The 20,576-nt window shown below is 31.0% G+C and overlaps 1 protein-coding gene across 1 annotated transcript in view; it reads left to right on the forward strand.

The window, feature by feature from the left end:
• The first annotated feature begins 671 nt into the window (after nucleotides 1-671).
• The window catches only part of Gcn2 (eukaryotic translation initiation factor 2 alpha kinase Gcn2), a 114,375-nt gene continuing 94,470 nt past the window's right edge, over nucleotides 672-20,576 (forward strand). Inside the window, exons 1-3 of the mRNA XM_075367176.1 lie at nucleotides 672-1,277; nucleotides 12,603-12,716; nucleotides 15,626-15,807. Of these exons, the coding sequence (XP_075223291.1) occupies nucleotides 12,666-12,716; nucleotides 15,626-15,807 (233 nt within the window). The 5' untranslated portion in view covers nucleotides 672-1,277; nucleotides 12,603-12,665. The remainder of the gene's footprint in view (nucleotides 1,278-12,602; nucleotides 12,717-15,625; nucleotides 15,808-20,576) is intronic.

Genomic DNA, 20,576 nt, shown 5'->3' on the forward strand with positions numbered 1-20,576 from the left:
TAATTGGATAACCGGCCCGAGGGAGTAGGGGGGGAAAAAAAGAAAAATGACTGAACTCTTACAATTGTCACTGCCAGCGATGCGACTCCCTCCGGCGAGGGAGTCGCATCCTCTAATAACTAGGGCTCCCAAGAGGCCCATTCCTGCTAGGTCGGAAGGCGTTAGCACAGAAAGGACTTAAGCAGACGGACTGAAAGGGAACACGCCGGGAGAACGAACCACATATGTGGTTAGTTTTCCAAGGTCAACCCGGGTAAATCTTTTCAATCTGGTTTAAAGAGGATCGGAACGCAATACACAATTCCGTCCGTAAATAAAATGTAACCGTTAGATAAATAATTACCCGCCCTTTAAAAAGAATGACACAGCAGCAAGGACTTTTGTCCAGGCTCTGGGGTTAGTTGGGCGATACAAAAATCTGCCGCTGTCCTTGCGTCCCGTTCTGCAAATGACTGCTGTTATACTATATGTAGACATTTAGTTTTGCGTTAATGCTAGTATCGCAGGTGATTGTGTAACGTATACAGTAATTTCATTCTATTACCATATCTAATAAATTAATATTTATAAATTTCTAAGGTCATATAAAGAAAATCTTGAATTGCTGATTCTTCAAAATTATTTAGATGTTTTTCATTTAACAAAAACACCGTCAAATATCAACATTAGTTGACGTAGATGTTTCTAGCTTGAGTGAAGACGATATTACTGGCTTAACAGCTGTAGAATTAAAATTTAAGTGTTTCAGTTTTTAATTGTTTTGAATTACTGTTTCAATATACAAATATATCAACGTGTGCTTTTTTACGTCTGTAGTTGAGATATTCTCAGTCGCCGGTTTTAGGTTATGTTGATGTTTCACAGTATTTAATGCGTAGCTTGATATTCCATTGCTTATTAGGTGGCGGTGTTTAGCGTTACTTTTTATCTGTACAACCTTTAGTTAGCTGAACTATAAGACTAAGTAAATAAAATTGAAATAATTAAAGCTAGCTCTAGAAAATTTAATTAATATTTTGTAATCGCTATGTTAACTTTTGAGACAGATGTTAATTTCCGGCTAATGTGATAAGTGTTAATTGCAAGTTTAATTTTTAATTTTATGTTAGTGGTGAGAAAGTAACCGTTGTATGTTACGTGCTGTGAGACACTGTGTTTTTATTTTTAATCTGTATTTACTGTTACTGAACAGTGATTGTGTAGGTTGATTTGTCATAAAATCTTATAAGCGGCGATGGTGGTAATAATTTTTGTATTTGCAAGCTTATACATAACTGGTGAGTTTTACTTTCATTTGGTTGTTTTATTTTTATTTGAATCATTACTTTTATTATTGTATTTATTGTTGGTTAAGTTAAAAATTGAAGCCTTATCTGTCGTGGTTTACTGTGCTTTTTCGAATCATTCGAAAACAAATGAATTTAAAAAAAATATATATAACATTAAAATTCTTAGTATTGTTTTATTATTTACGTACTTATACGATAACTCAGAATATTTTTAGAGATTTAATGTTTACCATCCAGAACTTTCATTCAAATTTCTTATTGTTTTAATTATATAATTAGTCCAATTACATGATTTATTTGATTCTTTTTCCTCATATATTTTTATGTCAAATAACTCCAATTTTCCATTTTGTCATATTCTAATTTTTGTCAATTTTTACAGTTCTCATCATGTCTTGTATTTGTTCAGAAAACTGAGTCTTCTTTTTCTAACATTCTGAAACAGATGTTTTACTAAAATCATGTTGCACCTATTTATCAATTACCAGCTTATCAGTTATCACTACTTTATCAGTTATTTACCTACTTAATTTTTACAGTTCCTTTGCAGTATAATATTTCAGATCTTTTTTCTGTTCTTCCACTATAAAATGCTGATTTCCACACAAATATTTTCAGCAGTTTCTTTATAATTTCAAAATTTATTACATTAATTATTTACAATTTCTCTTCTGAATGAAAGCTCTTCATGTCTCTCATCTTTTGTACTTTATATATCATGGTGTACTATGAAGCACACAATTGTTGTACTTCTGATGTATTATGTTCTGTTGTAATATTGTAACTCCCATAACTTATTTTATTTTTGTTTAGTTCCATATTGAATTTCTTCTTGTTCAGTGTATAATGTTTATTACTTCTAACCCATTTCTATTTTCGACCAGAGTATCAATATTTTCTTATCCTAATCTTTCAATTTTGTTCTGGGACTGTTACTCCAACCTTGAATTTTTTTTTGAGTATTTTTATTGTTTCTCTTACTACAAATAAAAAATGATGGGGATTAGTTAGTATCATTGTTTTCTGCTTTCTGTATCGTAGCTTGTCGCTGTTCATTTTTATTGTTTACCTACCAATATATGATTCTTACAACATTTGCCAAAGAAAATATATTTTTATTTTTAATTTTTTGTAAAATCTTAATTGAGGTATTTCTTATATTTTCTAATCTAGAGTGGAATTTTTCAACATCAATAGGTCTTTTTAAAAAGAGCTATTGATCATCCTATATATCATCAAAAGGACCATTTAGGTCCTTTTTTTGCTTTTATTGTATGCATAATTTAATTATATGAATGGACGTATTAGGCTACCTGAATAATAACTTGATTGAAAACAAAAATATGATAGAAATGAATTGAAAATGGTCATACGAATAATTTAACCAAATGAACTGCAGATGTTATTTGATATAGAGCCTCTACTTTGAAAGAGTAATCTATATTTTGCGTTATGTCTTTTATAGATTCTTTTGTAGATTATCCCACATTCTTAAAATTCTTTATCTATTTCTATGTAACTATTTTTCTTCAGTAACAAGTAATTGTTTTTTATTTTTAACTGTTAAAAATTACTTATAATAGGCCCATATTACTGAAAGATTACTTGACCACTGATTAGATAAGATTATTATTACCATATCAGTCTGATAAATTCCATTTAAGTAATTGAAAATTCTTGATTAATAATTTACCAAATGCAAAAGGAAAACAACCAATGCCGTGCTCAGTTTTTATATTTATAAATCTATTTAGAGACATCGCTTTTACAAAATAATTTATTCCAGTAGGTACTCCAACATAAATGTGTTGTGATACCAGAAGATTAATTCATGAATTGTACACTTCTGTTCATACTCTAGGTAAGATTAGGTTAGATTAATAATTAAAGTTAAAGAACAGTTAGGTTAGAAACATAACTAGGTTTAGTTTATAATTTTTTATAAAAACAGTTTTTTGAGAATTTTTAAATTGGATAGATAATAACATAAGAGCTGCTGACATTTGGTTAAGTTAATACCATACTAACCGTATAAACAGGTTGTTGAAATTCCATCTTTTAATGAGAATAGACATGCAAAATGTTCATCTTCACATTAAATGTAAAACACTTAGTGCTACAGGAATAATAAGATAATTTTTTTAAAGTAATTGAAAATTCTGTGATATTAGTACAAAAAATTATTTATTCATGGATTGTAACTATCTAACTTTAAGTATGGATAAAAATATTGCATCATTCCTCTCAGATAGATGTCATTGCTAATCATGTAGTTTTCCCATTAATGAAAATAATAGTATTTGATGACAGATTCTCTTAGGGTATCAAATTGATTTTGTTTACAATAAAAATCAAACCTTACTGTTGTGGTTAAACATCATTATTTAATATTTATTATGCTTAGACATATTCCAGTGTAAAATATAAAAACATCTTTTGAGGTTCTCTCAAAAAATCAGAACAGTATTTCAAGGTATAAAATGGGTGTTTTCAGTTAACTGTTTTGGGTCCTTAAGTATGAATCATGTAGACCAATATTTAGAAAATGTTAAATTTCTGTCCATTAATATTTATGAGTGTGCAATCTTTATAAAATATAAAGATTAAAAACTTATTAATTTATTAAAAGTAAACTTATAAACTTATTTTTAAATAATAACAATATCCATCTATCAAACCAGATAACAGAAATATGTTTGTTTGATTCAACACAATATTACACTTATGAGGAAGCGCCTCCTTATTATGCTTCTATTGTCATTTTTAATTAATCATCAAACTGTTAAACAGTTTCCAATCATTTCTTTAAAACACAATTAAAAGAAATAAAAACACTCCTGATTTTTCTACATTCCATTCATATTTATATTTGAAATTTTGGTACTTACGTATTAACGCCATCACAGCTACAGCTTTATTTAAAAACAAAGTAGTCAATCGGATTTCGGTGGAAAATGGGCCGATATAGAGTTTAACATAGATTCAAAACAGTCTCTTTATTAATTTTAATAAATGGTTATTTATATTTATTTATGTAATTTAACCAAACTTAACCTACGCTCGCTTCGCTCGCTAACCTTGACTAATTAACAGGAGTGTTTTTATTATTTAAATAATAAATAATTGCAATAATTACTGAATTTATTAAATAAATACTCAAAAAATTACGGTGTTAATTATTCAAGGCTAGCGAGCGTAGGTTAAGTTTGGTTAAATTATATTTATAAAATAAATAAATATAAATAACCATTTATTAATATTAATAAAGAGACTGTTCATTTTACAACGAAATCCGATTGACTACTTTGTTTTTAAATAAAGCTGTAGCTGCGGTGGCGTTCATACATAAGTACCGAAATTTTTGTCGATTTTAATTGCATCTATTTCTTTTATTTTGTAATTGTGTATTTTTTTATGGTGGTCCGATGGAGATTTCACCACGGTTTCCCTTGATTCATCCAGGCAAATGTTTGAGCAGTTCCTTTTTTATTTATAGAGTAGCATATCTACTCATTCCTGACATGAGTTTTTATGTAACGTGTAATGTGTTTTTATGTACCAGTCAGAATAATTTATTCATTTATTTATGTTATAAGTATATTGACTATTTTCTTTTACATTCTATTCCAGTTATTATTTTACTTTTACAGAAACCATTATTTATTAAGATTATTGTAAAAGATGTTTTAAGATTACAGAGACTCTGTAAAAGACTTGTTAGAAAATAAAAGATGGATTTTGTAACGCCAACTAAAGGTTTGTAACAGAATCACAAATCATTGTTTACCTTTTATTGAGAGTTTTATGGAGGTATAGAGCATTTATTTCCTCAAATATTTTTATTAATAAATTTCATTAATCTTGTTTATACCACTTGAATAAATAGATATTAATCTATTCACGAGTTGATTGTACATATTTCATTTTGTTGTAATCGTACTGGTTTCCCCTAAAGTCACCACATACTAGCAGTAAAATCTTATTGGGTTATCTTTTGTGGCTTTAATTAATGTACTGAGCCATTGAAATCTATTTTAATACTCGGAAAGTTATTCTAGCTGAAATAATGATAATTTTTTTAGAATCAGTACTTAGGGATATATTATGAAGAGATGTAAGAAAGGTTCTTGTTTTTATATTTTTACTGGTTAGGTTTTATGATATGTTATTACATAACTGTTAGTTATATTGAGGGAATTTACTGAAAAACACTTGTTTTGAATGCACATTGAATATATTAAATTTTTGTTAGGAATTTATAGTTAGTTTACACATTCTTCAGTATGAAGATGTTTTATGTATACATATATACATATTTTACAATATAACATTTTTAAAAATTTTATTAAGTTTAAAATAGGTAGATTAAATGAAAAATTAAAAAAAAAACCAGTTACTTAACTCTTAACTTCTTAATTTTTAGTGACAAAAAGTTATCATTAGGCCATTTTATAATAGTTGCCAAGTGTTATTGACATAATAATGCCTCGTTTAGAGAAAGTAAAGAATTTAAGTCTATGTGTTAATAAAAACCAAAAAAAAAACATTAGTAAAACTGTTATGGAAAGGATGCTTTGACAAATTATCGTACATTTTCCTGCAGTATTACCAAATATTTTCTTTTAATATCATAAAAATCATCTAAATTTTTTAAAAATTAGGAGAATAAGTCTCCTGATAATGCAAAAATCTCCTCATGTTTCATGATTGGAAGAACCATACCAACAAATAAAACGTAATAGATGCCAAAACATATATACTGAATTTTTTAATCAAAATTTTAGAATAATCTTTGGACTCATAACACTAAAATGTAAAAAAAATATTAAAACCAGAGTGAGAGAAATTTTTGTACTTTACCAATTCTTTCTTTCTTATATTTGACAGTTGTGAAGTTGATATTGGCATCCATTTATAAATTTAAGTAGGCAGAGCTGAGAGATTCATACGTTCCTTTTCTACGAGTTGCAATATATATATAGTTTTTATAATATAGTTATATTTATTTGTTGCTCTATGCTGTCTGTACCTGTCTTTATTTTATGTCTGTTGCTTATAAATCATCTGAGGCATAAGTAGATGCCAAATATACTTATTTGAAAAACACTCTGTGAGTAATTTTTTTCATTATAAGCCTTAATTATTATGGTTAAAGATGACATTTGTAGGGCTGAATGTTATCTCCATTGCAATATATTTTGCAAACTGATGTACAGGCGTATATATTCACCTCAGTTAGTTATTCTGCAATTACTTGGGATGCAATGTCAAATTAAATAACAATAATTACATTACATTATTATCAGGCCACCAAGTCGACAACCCAGGCGAGACCAGTTCCTCCCTCTAATCCGTCAATGTCCTCCACCAAGGTAGAGAATTGGAACATATCTTTAAGCCAGCCCCTCAAAACCAGCTGCACAAAATCTTTGTTACTGATAACAAAAACGAATCCCTGTAAATAGCCATCATTTAGTTGATCAATACAATAATAGAAGAGGTAAAGTTCTTTGTGAGGAGGGTAGACATTTGTTCTGTTCTTTTGAATTAACATTTCTTAAAAATTAATTTTTAGTTGACATATAACATTTTTTTGAATCTTAAAAATTGTGTATTAAGAATATATTGGAAAAAAAAAGCAGTGAGCCTTCATTAACAAGTAATTAAAGATCTAAAGTATTTTGTATGAGCTGCACTAATAAAATAGATTACTTCTCATCGTTTTGAAGTCAAGAATAAAACAGTTCATTAAAAACAACTCCAAAATTTATTCTCTTTTAAAAATTTGTATTTTAGGGACGTGGGTTAAATAGAGCTGAGATTCCGTAGTGTACGGTTGTGTCAACTCTCGACCCGAGTTATACTGTCGGGTTTGTTGTGTTTCTTGTTTTGTTTCGTTAGTGCTTGTTCGTTTTTATTTTAGTTGTGATTCGTTTCGTTTATGTTTAATTAGTTTTATTTAGTTTACTTTACGCTTATATTATGTTTTGGTTAGTTTACGTTTTTACCTACGGTTGCTACGGGGTATTTACCCGTTGCTAAGAGTTTGTTTACAATCTTTTTGTTTATTTACCTTTAGACTTTTTACATCTCGTGAGTTTCTTAATTAAGTTGTTTGTTTAATTAATTTTCTTCATTAATTATTTATTAGCGGACATAATTTTGTTTGTTGTTTTTAATTTTGTTATTGGACTATGACCGATTCCGAGCGGTCCAAAGATATTTCGCCAACATTAAGGGGGTGTAGAGGAGAAGATAATAGAAGAATTTCGGCGGGTGGACCAAGTACTCAGTAGTCGCAAAGGGAAGAAGGTAGAAGAGGTATCAGTTCGGCGGCAAATGAGAGTTGATCTGCAGGTTTCGGTCGCAGTGGGTCCTCCAGGTAGGGCCCCTGAGACGATTTTCCATCCCTCCGATGAGGTCGGATGATTGTGTGGAGAGCGGTCAGCGTGTTTCGAAATATAAGGGAAATGCAGGTTACGTCATTCCCCATCGGCTGTCGAAGACTAAGAAGTCTAAAGCTGGTGGCGGGGATCGACCTCTACCGATGAGGCCTCTAAACTAGAGGGTTATATATAACAGTACGATTCCCACATAGATGAGGAGATGATGAGGCATGAGTGCGGGGAGTAAGGACATGAGCTTCTCTATTAGGAAGAGGTGTTTTGCCCATAACTTGGCAGTTTTATTTAGCAGTGTCAAGGATTTAACTCGTTCAACAACATGTGAACACGAAGGTTGAAATCAAACAATATGCTGATAACATGGTGGGCAGTGTACACATGTTGGAGATATTTAAGCACGATTTGGATGAGGCTGAAGAGTCTCAGGGAAGTGGATCTGTTCGGCCGAGTATGGTGGAGGAGGCTACTCAGACTTACTTTGTCATTTCGGACGTGTCTACACAGACTCCAGATGGGGGCCTTCAGCGGGTGGTAACGTGGTCGAGTGATAGCGGTGGATGATAGTGTGGCCTCATCAGATTTTGTGCAGCTGGTTTTGAGGGGCTGGCTTAAAGATGAGTTCCAATTCTCTACCTTGGTGGAGGACATTGACGGATTAGAGGTAGGAACTGATCTCGCCTGGGTTGTAGACTTGGCGGCCGGGGCTGATAATCCGTACCAACTGCAGATGTTCTGGAAGGCCCTTGGATCCGGAACAGCCCGTGCGGGCAAGTTGAAGGCGGGACAGGTATTAGTGGAACAGTCGTTTGCCCTTCCTCATCAGAAGGGTAAACGACTCTCTCTGGAGATGACGGGTGTCAGCTTGATCTTGAGCGTATAGACTACGCCATTGTAATTGACTCGGCGGCGGGGGACCGGATGGTGGCCTCCGCCACTTGTATGTCGGTTCCGCAAGTGATGACAGATACAAAAAGTATTGTGTGGTTTGCTTCTATGGTCCAATTGGGAAAGTTGGCCACATTTTATGACGGAGAGTGGAATATAACAAGTTGGGAAGGAGGTGTGTGCATCTTCTGCGTTCATCGTCAGTGTCACAGGAGAAGAGCTCTGAAAAAAAGCGGCCAGTGGGTCTGCCGACGACTACAGTGATAGTTAAGGCGGAGGAGAGAACTTATGATCTCCTCCTCTCCGTCAAAGGGGCAGTGTCACTGGGTGGGTTCTCTCCACCCGTAAGAGCACCGGGAAGGACCTACATATCTGGGTGTGGGCTGCTGGTGGCGCCGCAGAGCAACTGTGTCAGGAGATTTTTACATAGGTGGAAAGGACCACCATAGTGCTGACAGGGAGGGGCGGTCGGAGGTCCACATCCTGGTTAAGGATGTGGATGTGCTGACTACAAAAGAATTTATTGTGGAATTTCATAAGTTGACGGGGTGGGGTCAGTTAAGGTAGATATCATGTCCATGCGGCCAGCCTGTGGGGCAATGCAGGTGGTCACGGTAGTGGTGCCGCCCATGCTATGCTTACTGAAAAGTTGTCAGATAGGCGGATCTGTATTGGGTGGGTGGCCTGTAAAGTCACACACCGCACCTTCGATGACCTATGTTTCTGATGCTGGAGTCTGGGCCATAGGGCTCAATCTTGTGGCCCACTACTTTATCTGTGGAGAGGCCAGCCACTTGTAAAAGAACTGCAAGTGGGAAGTTCACTGTCCCTCATGCAAGTTCATGGACATGCACCCTGGGGTCAAGGTTGTAAGACTTCACCCATGTCTTGAGTCAGCGGTGCCTGTCCTGGTGTGGTGTTTGCGGGGAGCAGTCTTGCCTGGGAGGGTGGAAGGCTCCAGCATCCCATCATCAGTGATTGGGCTGGGACTCCCTTGCAGCACTTTTGGAGGAAGGGAAGACCATAGTCCTGGTGGGGAATCCCTTCAGGAATTCCTCATTAGAGATGAGGCATAAAGACTGGAGTCCCAGTGGGGGACCCTTCTGAGGGCCCCTCATTAGAGTCATGGCATGACAATAAACGATAGAGTCCCAGCTGCCTGGGTAGTGCTTTGTTCCTGTCAAGGTAGTTTGAGGCGATGGCATCTCTCTGAACTGAATTTATGTTTGATTGTGTGTCCGGCTCCAGGGGTGGTGGGGAAAATAAAGATGCAAGTTAATAAATAAAAAAAACAGTCAAATGAAATGGTAAACAATAATAAAAATTAGAAGAATTTTGAATCCTATATATCCTCCTTAGCAATTTATTGATTTTGAAACCAACTTCTTTTGTTATTTTGTCAAGGAAGGTTAGTTTCGTATTAGAATAATTTGTTTCGTAAATTGAATGTAATATATAAATAATAAATTAATTAATTTTATTTATATTTTAGCTTCCAGCTCTCATTGTGAGTGAATTTGCATATGGATATTAGTAGGTAGTCAATTTTGGATACCTAATAATCCCATTGCGAGATGCCGCCCGCCCGGAGGGCCTAGCTGTGGAGGTGTGCCCTGCAGCTAGTATACTTTATAAAAACAAAGCCCCTTCTCCATATTAATGATGAAATATTTAGAAAATTTTAAGTTGCAGCTCTGTAATAAATAAATACAAATTTAGCTGGAGATTCATCATCTAAATCAATTCAATGGTTTTATTTATACAATTCATTCAGTCTTATACAATGGGTTATAGAGTCATCAGGGTCAAGTTGTTATTCGGTTATAGTTTACAAGGGTTGTATGTACTGTCCAACTCATCCCATTCTTACTGTATATTTCCTATTCAATGTAATTAAGTTAATATAACAGTTTCCAATATGATTCACTGATAATTTAATTATAATTTTTCTTAGTTTTATATGTGTATGGAATTATTAATTTTGTTAAATAATTTGTATAAAAGTAAATAAGTGATTTATTTACTTATGATTATTCACTGTCAGATGATTTCAGTGATTGAAAGATGCACCGGATTCTGATGATCCTGGTTGATTTACTTAGAAGAAAATGGTGTGAAGTGGATGACAAATCTTTATTATTAACTTTTAGATAACTGTTGTCTACAGCCTTTTTTGCAATATTTTTTACATGCTTCTTTTAATCTTTCCAGTTCTCTGCACTTGAATTTTTATAGGCTTTTGTTTAATTGTGTAATATAATTGTTTTTTAATGTATTGTAATACTTAATATTATTTTTTAATCCATTCCAGACCATTCCAATGGATTAAGTACACTGGCATGGTGGTTTCTTTAATCCTTAAACATTCTTTTCTTCAGTTTTTGTATTTTTCTTATTATTTTTTCATTTGATTAAGGGATATAAATGCAAAACTTTAGGGATGAAAAACCACGACCTCTCCCAGAATCTCTTAGTCAGTAACGTAACATATTTCTATTCCTTAGTTTTCTTTTCATAGCTTCTCCTTTACTAATGTTATATTTTGCCTTGTCAGTGACAATTACTGAGCAGTTTGACAGCAGTTACTCTCAAAACCACTTTTCATAATTTTCATATATCATCTGCAGATTTCTTTTTTCAGAGAAATGCATTTGGTATTTTTGCAAAACCATTTTACTGTCTGTGTGAACTGATGTAAAATAAAGACCATGTGCATTAGTAACCTGAAGATAAGTCACCTAATTATTTTCATGAAATATTTTTTGTTCGTGTGGGTTTTCAAAAACAAATCCATTTTCTTGAAGGAGTCTGCTTAGAAAATTACATGGATATTTTTTGACATCTCTTACTTTATTATTGACTGATGTGGTGTGTTAACATTTATTGAATTTACTTTATTATTGGCTGATGTGATGTGTTAAAATCTACTGTATTATTATCTGGAAAAATTTGTAAAAAATGATTTAGATGTATAGATGTCACCATACTAATTAATAACATATGGACTTATAATGCTTTATTTTCTTTTAGAAGTTGTGAGTTCCACTTTTCATTTCTTCTACATTAAATGTGATAAATACTTTCTTTTCCCACATGAAGTTTCCGTGACTACTTTTAGATAAGTTTGGGTTTTTTCTCTGTGGAATGCTGTTAATACATATCTAGGTAAAAACGTTTTCCTTTATGCTTTTTCCTCTCATTTAATTTAAAAGAATTAATATTAGTCCAGCAGCAGTGCATGGATTGAAAAAGTCAATAAAACTATAAATTTTCCAGAAGAGATGATCCTTAAATGGTGTTATCTGCCTTAAGGTGATTCCCTGCATCATATTTGTCTTCATTCTTCTCTTTTCCCAGCTAAACTTTTCAGTTTCTAATATATTACATTTCTTTCTAGAAAAAGTAGAAAATGTTAAATTCTTAGTTTCTTAATTGTTTTTATTAAAATTTTCAGTGAATAAAAAATATAGTTTTCTGTATGAGATTACATAACCTTTTACTGGGGAATATTGGAAATTGACAGAAGCATATGAAAGGAAAAGGATAATCAAAGCCAAATATATCAAGTATTGTTTTTAGTATTTAAAATAAATTTTACAAAGTACTTTCATGTTAAACTGCCATTAGAAAAGATCTCTGGTTTAAAAAATTATTGGGTAAATAATTAATAAACAGTATCCTCAAATTTACTTTAGCACTAAAGTAAAAACGTTTATGTATGCAAATGAAATAAAAACGAATAGTATAATGTTTAGTAGGGATTCTTTGTCTGATTCTGGAAATAAACAACATAAAACACTAATCTTAACTTAAGATAAAATAAGCTGTGGATGTATCGTTCCAATTTTATTATTTATTCTCATTATTACTTTATTTTAATAAATAATTCATTGTAATAAGAATGATTAGAGGAAAAGGATGTAAGGTTGAAAAAATCAGTTTCAGTAATTGTTGAAAATCTTGTACTGTCAGTAAAAACAACATCAATTTTTAAAAGAGAGGAAATTTTAATTTTTTGTTTTAGGTAACAATGTAAACTATGATATGAGTAGTAGTTGATGGAACTTTATGGTACGTGTGGTGTCATATGGCAGAGTCGATCCAGGAGCGTCAACAAAATGAATTAGAAGCTATTAAGGTAAACTTATTGTTTGTAATTATTGTATAACTCTACTAATAGCTATTAACTTTCTAATTCAATACAACCAATAGGTAGCTACTTGTACTTAGCTCAGATTTTTTCTCTTATTAACACACTATTTAGTTTACCCTTCTTTAAAAAAATAATAAACAAAAAGTGAGTATTATTTGGTACAAAATGTACTTTCAGTAAATTGTATTTAGAAATTTATATATTATTATTATTATTATTATTATTATCTAAAAGTTGTCATGAAATAATAGTTTTAAACTGTACATTGTCTCAACTCTTATAATGTTATATCCACTTTCATATGAAGTAGCAGATATTGATTTTTGGCTTAGACAAACTTTAAAATTATTTATAATGTTTATTCTTTATCTTATCGTATATTGTTGTAACAATTTCTAAATTACTTGAATCATTTTTACGTTCATCAAGCTCACTGTTGTTACTATCTAATCTTAGTTAATACTAGCATTTTATATGCAAACCCTTAATTAGTTGCTTTGACTACTTGTTTAAGAAATTTTAACAATGGCAATAAATAATAAAAATGTCATCTGCAAAATATAATACAGATGATACACAGCATTACTGAATCCTACATGTAAACAAAAGAAAAGTGTTGTGAGACTTGTATTTATTTGACTTAAATGTTTAATAGTAAAAATATTATAACTGCAACTACCATACTACAGTTGTACGAAAACAAAACTAAACGATTGTGGCCTGAGAAGAAGCAGCTATCTGTTGCAGAAAATTTCAGTGCAAAGTATATTGAAGCACATAGATTGTGATTTTGCACATGTTCATAAAAGAGTAAAGTTTGTTAGTTATTCAGCATCTGCTTATGTAATGAAGTGTGTTATCATTTTAAATGAAACAAGAACCTTTTTGTTTTATAAACAAATACCTTTTAACATTTAATTGCAAAAAATTGATTTATGAGTAACATATTTAATTTCTGTAAAGTATGTCTTAATTTTAATGAATTAAAAATATCAAAAGGTAAAGTGGTTTAAAAAAATCTACCATTATTTGTCCTTGTATTTTAGAATAAGCTTTTTTTCAGTATAATCTCCGCCTGTTACTGTATACTTCTTTAACAAGATTGTGAAGTTATTTTGGAAGAAATGTTTCAGTCTAGTGTGTAGCCAATTTTGCATCATTTCCTCTTAATCTCCATCAGAACAAAAGTGTTGCAACTCTTCTTTCAGAGGGCCAGAAAGATGAAAATTACTTGACCCAGGTAGAATTGTACAATGGGTGGTCCAGCAGCTCAAACAGTTCTTGAAAGTGAAGGAATGTTTTGTTGGCTATAATCATTTTCTGTAGTAAAATTACATTTTTTATTTTACCTTGCCTTTTGGACATGATTTTTACTATAAGTGATTGCAGTAATTCACTATTTCACCATTTCACCTTTATGTCGAAGTGAGTAAAAACTGAATCTACCATATCTCGGAATACGTTGTCATAAACTTTCTTGCAAACATGTGGGTTTTGAATTTTTTCCCACAGGAGGTGAAAGATGTTTCTGGACTAAACTTTGTCCTTACTCTGGGGTTCAGAGTGATAGATCTGTCTCAGCAATGGTTATTATCTTTTTCAGAAAATGAGTTGCCTTAATCTGCATAATGTTTTCAAAACTGGGAAATTTTCAAACTATTGTCTTTGCGGATGTCTGTCAGTTGACATGGAGCTCATGAGAATAATTTTTTTTGAAAGTATATACAATCATGGATGATTGAAAAAGCCAAACCATGGTTTATATTCAAATGACTTGAATTTCATCAGTTTTACTTTGTCGGTTATTGTAAATCATTTGTCCAACAACTTTGATATTGTCATTATTCTTGAAGTGGAAGGTCTATCTTTTTGTAGTTTTTGATAGAGAATCCTTTCCTTTTTAAAGTAATGAATATGTTTATAAATCTTTCTTCCAATCAAACAACTCTCTCAGCTTGCTGACTTCTGAATTGAAATGCAAGCAGCAGTAGGTTTTGAATGCTGCTTGCATATCCTTCTTGGTGCAGTTGAAGACTATAAATAGCTATCAATGAAACAATACTTCCAGTGAACTGATGATATAAGGTTATGATTTGGCTGAACAGTGTTGCAAGACATATGATTGAAAAAGAAATTGTATTTAAAAAATTTCTGTTTTCTTTATGACTTTCGGTTGTATTTTATACATTATTATTCCACTTACTGAGAAGAGGCAGTGTGCTTATTTTTCGCCAAAAAGGGTTTTAACAATTTGTTGTCTTATTCTATTTTTGCTCATCTTTCTTGTGATATAATGGATTGATAATGTGCAGGGAGAATCAAGAGGGTAGGATGTTGCAGAGTTGCTTTCTCTGAGAATTATGATTATATAATGAAGCTCTTCAGTGAAAAGTAATGAATACCACCTCCATTTTGGTATATTTATACAGATTCTATTTTAGTGAAGAAAACCATTTTCTGTGTCTCAATAAGCCTGGTGTGGTATTTTATTGAGAATGGTAACCATTTTTAAGAGTGACAACTTGTTTCATAAGATTAGGTCGTTTTGGAAAATATTTGTTATTTTATAGTGTGCAGAAAGTGTGTGTGATTTAAATAGTTTGTTAATTTAGATGTGTTTAAATATCATTAATTATTTAAGTGTGTCAAGTTTGCATCCTTTGTTGTTTGTGTTAAGATATTCATGTTGCTTTGGTTTTTGTACTTAATGTAGGTTGTTTCAATGAAGTGCAAATGCTGCAAAGAAGAAACAGGTTATAGCTTGGCCTGTTACAAGAGAAAACGAAAAATAACTCATTTCATCACTGAATCTGCTTTCAGAACCATTCATTCATTCTAGTTGTTTGTCTTGCAAAATTAAAACATGTTAAAAAATATTATGTTTTCTTTTACAGGCTATATTTAGCAATCAGATTGTCAGAAGCAATGACTGTTTATGCATTAAAGATGGAGTGCAATGTTGGGCCCCTATTGATTGCGTGTTATCACTTGGGCCACAACAGGGTAGTATTGGACCGAAGGAAACACATACATTTATTGATCTCCATATTATATGTAACAATAAATATCCTGAAGAGTAAGTTATAATTTGTATAAATTTTGTTTTTAAAATAATTTTTTTTAAGTTATTTATTATCACTAATATTTACATCATATTCTTTAATTACAGTAACTAATTTTTGTTTCATTCACAATTATTTTGTACAATACGTAAGTATGGATAACATAGTTACATATCAGAAGGATAAACGTGTTAGGTACTTACATATCCTCTCAGGAGGAGTGATCCTGGCATCAGTTAAGTACCTCAGCCGTAAGTTGGGCATTTTGCACAGTCACTGGATAGGAAACGATCCCTGGGTAGGTTCTTTGGCAGAATTGTCAAGGATTTGAACTTTTATATTTGGCCACATCCAGGCACAGATTCAGTAGAATATCTTGCTAGAATACCTCATTTGGAGGAAGGGATCAAGATTAAGCAAAAGGATAGATAATAAAAAAAAAAGTTAGATAGTAAAATAAAAAGTTTCACATGTTTAGCATACAACAAGCCCCATCTTCTTACAATTCCAGCAACATTTTGGTCATCCCTTGCCGTAAGGGTTGGTCATATCAGAAATTGTTTCAGACAGAAGTTTTAGGTAATGTTTAGAGGACTAACGACCACTTAAAACCAATTCATTACTGTGCCTATTAAGGGAGGTATGATATTTTTTTCTTTGAAACCCCATTCTTTCCACCCCCTGGCCTCAATGGTTGGTGATATCAAAAAACTTTACTTAGATAAGTTTTAGGCTTGTATCCAAAGAATAGTAGGAACTTTAAACAAATTCAATATTTTACTTAATAAGAAAGTTAAAGCGAAATTTTGGTTTTTCGAAAAGTCCCCTCATCTACTGGTCATGGTCTCATGGTCTGATTTTGCCTATTAACAAACTTGACTGTGATTTTGGGTTGTTATATTTTATGTATCAATTTGAAAGTTATTGGCGCAAAATTACGGCAGTTTTTATGTCCACAAGAAAGTAAATATATATATATATATATATATATTAGCAAAAACAATTCTTTTGTTATTGCATTTGTCCATATTCCCCTCTGTACTAATATCTCAAAGACAAAAGTATAATTTACCACAGAGTACAGATTTCAGTAATATGTTCTTACCTTTTGCATATTATTTTTTCTAACAGCTTTTTTTAGGTTTTCCCAGTTAAACTTTTTCTTCCAAATCACACATTAAATTCAAACAATTAAAATTGTACTATATAAAAATATGTAGTCATAAATATTAAAAATTATAAAATTAAAAATTTTTTTTATGTGTCTAGCCACACATGCACGAGTAGTGTACTGAAGTTATTCGAATTAATTTAAATTATATAAATATGCTGCTATCTAAGGCATTTTGATAAGAAAGTCATTATCAAATTCTGTCTGTATATTAATCCAGTGATTCTCAAACTTTTCAGTCAGTGCCCTTTTTCAATTAAAATTTTACCATGGCACCCTACCCTAAGTAAAAGTATTACTACTTAAAGAGATAGAAATAAATAAAACTCTTTTATCTTCATTATTTGCTTACTTTATTAACATTAAATTAATAATTATAAATGTCTTGGTTCAATTACTTATGAAGCTTTTACAATGTTTCATGGCACCTCTCGAAGAGGCTGCAGCTTCCTGGGGTGCTACGGTGCAGTTTGGGAATCACTTCATTAATCAAATTAAACTTTTGTCTATATTTGTATATATCATATTTTTCCAAAATATAATATTTTATCACACCCTTTTACAATTTCTACTATATTTAAATTTGTATCCGGATCGGTGATTGAATTTTTATTGAGTCTGCAAGATTGGAGAACCCTAACTTGTTGTTTTTATAAGATCTAAAATGTTCTGCAATCTTTGCCCTAAATGATCTATTTCCCACTATAAATTTTGTTACAATCATTGCATATTATTTTATAGATACCACACAAATTATTAAGATCATTATCATTATGCATTTTTAAATGTTTTATTAGATGATTGGTCTATAAGCCTTCTTTTTTTTTAATCATTGTAAACATTAACAACGTTTTCAATAGTTTGGTATAGGAATATTTTATATAAATATTTTTATCAACACTTATTATTTATGGGTATCAATGTTGTTTCATTATTAGATTTTAATTTCTCTTTTTTATAAATATTGTCAATGTCCATGACTTATATCCATTTTTTACTGCAATACATTTTATAATATCTATCTCTAAATCTAATTTTTCTTTATTATTATGTGTGTAATGTATTGCTCTACTTAACATGTTTGTAAAAGTATTAATTTTGTGTGTCCAAGGATGATTTTAACTTTTGTTAATAGTTATTTTGTTAGTTGGTTTCCTGTGTACAGATGTTATAATTTTATTAATTTCTGTCAACATCTCAAAAATTTATTTTTCTGTATTTGTCAGTTTCGAAGTTAAATTTTAAACTATTATGATAGGAATTAAGTGTTCATTACTTATAACAGGTTCATAGACTACCAAAATATCAACGTAACAAACCCATAATTGAATTTTTAATTTCAAGGTCTTTATCTTAATTTTTAATTTATTTCTTATTATACATTCAGTTTGATCTTTAGGGATGCTAGGATTACATGTTAGTTATGTCATAACTGATCATTTTGATATCCAGCTGGTCATTGGCTTATCTTTTTTTGTCTTTGGAAGACCAGTAAGTTTTGGAGGCTAGTGGTCTAAATGGATACAATCTCATGTGATACCTCGTATTATTATTATGATTAAAAATTGATTTATAATTTATTACACTTTTTGTATTTTTAGAAAAAAGTTTTTAATAATGTACTTATAAACAAGAAACTACTTATCAACAAAAAGGCAGTGCATAATTTAAAAGAAAAATTAAATAAAATTAATTGTATTATACTTAAATCAGACAAAACAAACACACCGGTTGCTATTTTAGTTGATGAATGTAATAATTTAATAAAAAAATATATAAGTGAAAATAATTTCACAAAAGTAAAAGACCCAACTAGTAAACTTCTAAAATTGATGATGATATTGGTGGTCTATGAACCTGTTAAATAATGAACACTTAGTAATTTAAAAAAAAAAAAAAAAACTTAATTTTTATCATAATTTAAAATTTACCTTTGAAACTGACAAATACAGAAAAATAAATTTTTTAGATGTTGACATTGAAATTAGTAAAAGTAATAAAATTATAACATCTATATAGGAAACCAACAACTAAAATCTAATAATGAAGCAACGCTGGTAGTCATAAGTAATAAGTGTTGATAGAAATATTTATATAAAATATTCCTATACTAACAACATTATTGAAAACTTGTTTAATGTTTACAATGACAAAAAATATAAAATTGCTTATAGACCAAAGAAATCCATAATAAAACATTTAAAACTGCATATTGATGGTAATGATCCTAATAATTTGTGTGGTATCTATAAAATAACATGCATGATTGTAACATAATATGGGAAATAGATTATTTAGGGCAAGGTTTGCAAAACATTTTAGATCTTATATAAACAAGTTAGGGTTCTCCAGTCTTGCAGACCATTTATTAATCAGTAAACATTCAATCATAGATTTGGATACAAATTTAAATATAGTAGAAATGGTAAAAGGATTTGATAATACAAAATTTTTTTTTGTTGAAAAATATTACACATATACAAGTATAGACAAAAGTTTAATTTGATTAATGTACAGACAGAATTTCATAATGACTATCAAAATTGCCTTAGATAGCAGAAGCACATTTATTTTATTTAAATAAATTCAAATAATTTCAGTATAGCATTGTATGTGTGGCTAGCCATATAATTAAAAAAAATGTAATTTTTTAATTTTTAATTTTTTAATATTTATGACTACATATTTATTTTGTTATAATTTTAATGGTTTGAATTTATTGTGTGGTTTAGAAGAAAAAGTTTAACTGATAATGAGGGAAAACCTTAAAAGTGCTATTAGAAAAAAAGTAATAAGCATAATGTAAGAAGCATTATTGAATTATGTACTCTTGGTGGTAAAACCTATATATATATATTTATGAATTCGATATTTTACTTAATAAGAAACCATCTCATCCAACCTAATTTCAAGAGACTCTGGTTGGGGGTGTCTTCATGGGTATTTCAGGGACTCGCAGACAAAACACATCATATCTTGGCTATAGTTTTCTAAGCGGTCAAGTTTACAGAATGAAAAAGCTGCGCATTATTATTCAGTGAGTTGATAGTTTGATTTTATTCCTTCCAATTATTACCAATGATAAATTTCCTCCTCCTTTTAACAAACATGGTGTGAGTTTTAGAAATATATAAGTGAATCATATAAACTATTTAGCTAATCCCATTAGAGGGTTTTGAGAGATGTTAATATTACAAGGGTTATTTTTTTCAGGGTCCGATCGGTCACGAAATCAAAACCGTGAAAAACGTGAAATCAAACAGTGAAAAAAAAATTTTTTTTTTGTAACAAGTACTTACATAGTTACGCTATTTCTCTACATAGTTGCCACTCCGATTTAGACATTTGTCGTAGTGTGTTACCAACTTTCCAATACTCTCGTCATAGAACGGAGCCGCCTGTGTTTTCAGCCATGTTTCTATGCTGGTCTGCAGCTCGATGTCTGCGCCAAAATGTTGTCCTCCTAGCCAGCGTTTCATGTGAGCAAAGAGGTGAAAATCGGATGGAGCCAAGTCCCCGGGCTGTATGGTGGGTGATCAAATACTTCCCAACAAAAACGCTGCAGGAGCTTCTTTGTTACAGCTGCAGTGTATGGCTGAGCATTGACATGGA

The sequence above is a fragment of the Lycorma delicatula genome, chromosome 5 (assembly GCF_047948215.1).
Source record: "Lycorma delicatula isolate Av1 chromosome 5, ASM4794821v1, whole genome shotgun sequence".
In the NCBI taxonomy this organism is placed as follows: Eukaryota; Metazoa; Arthropoda; class Insecta; order Hemiptera; family Fulgoridae; genus Lycorma; species Lycorma delicatula.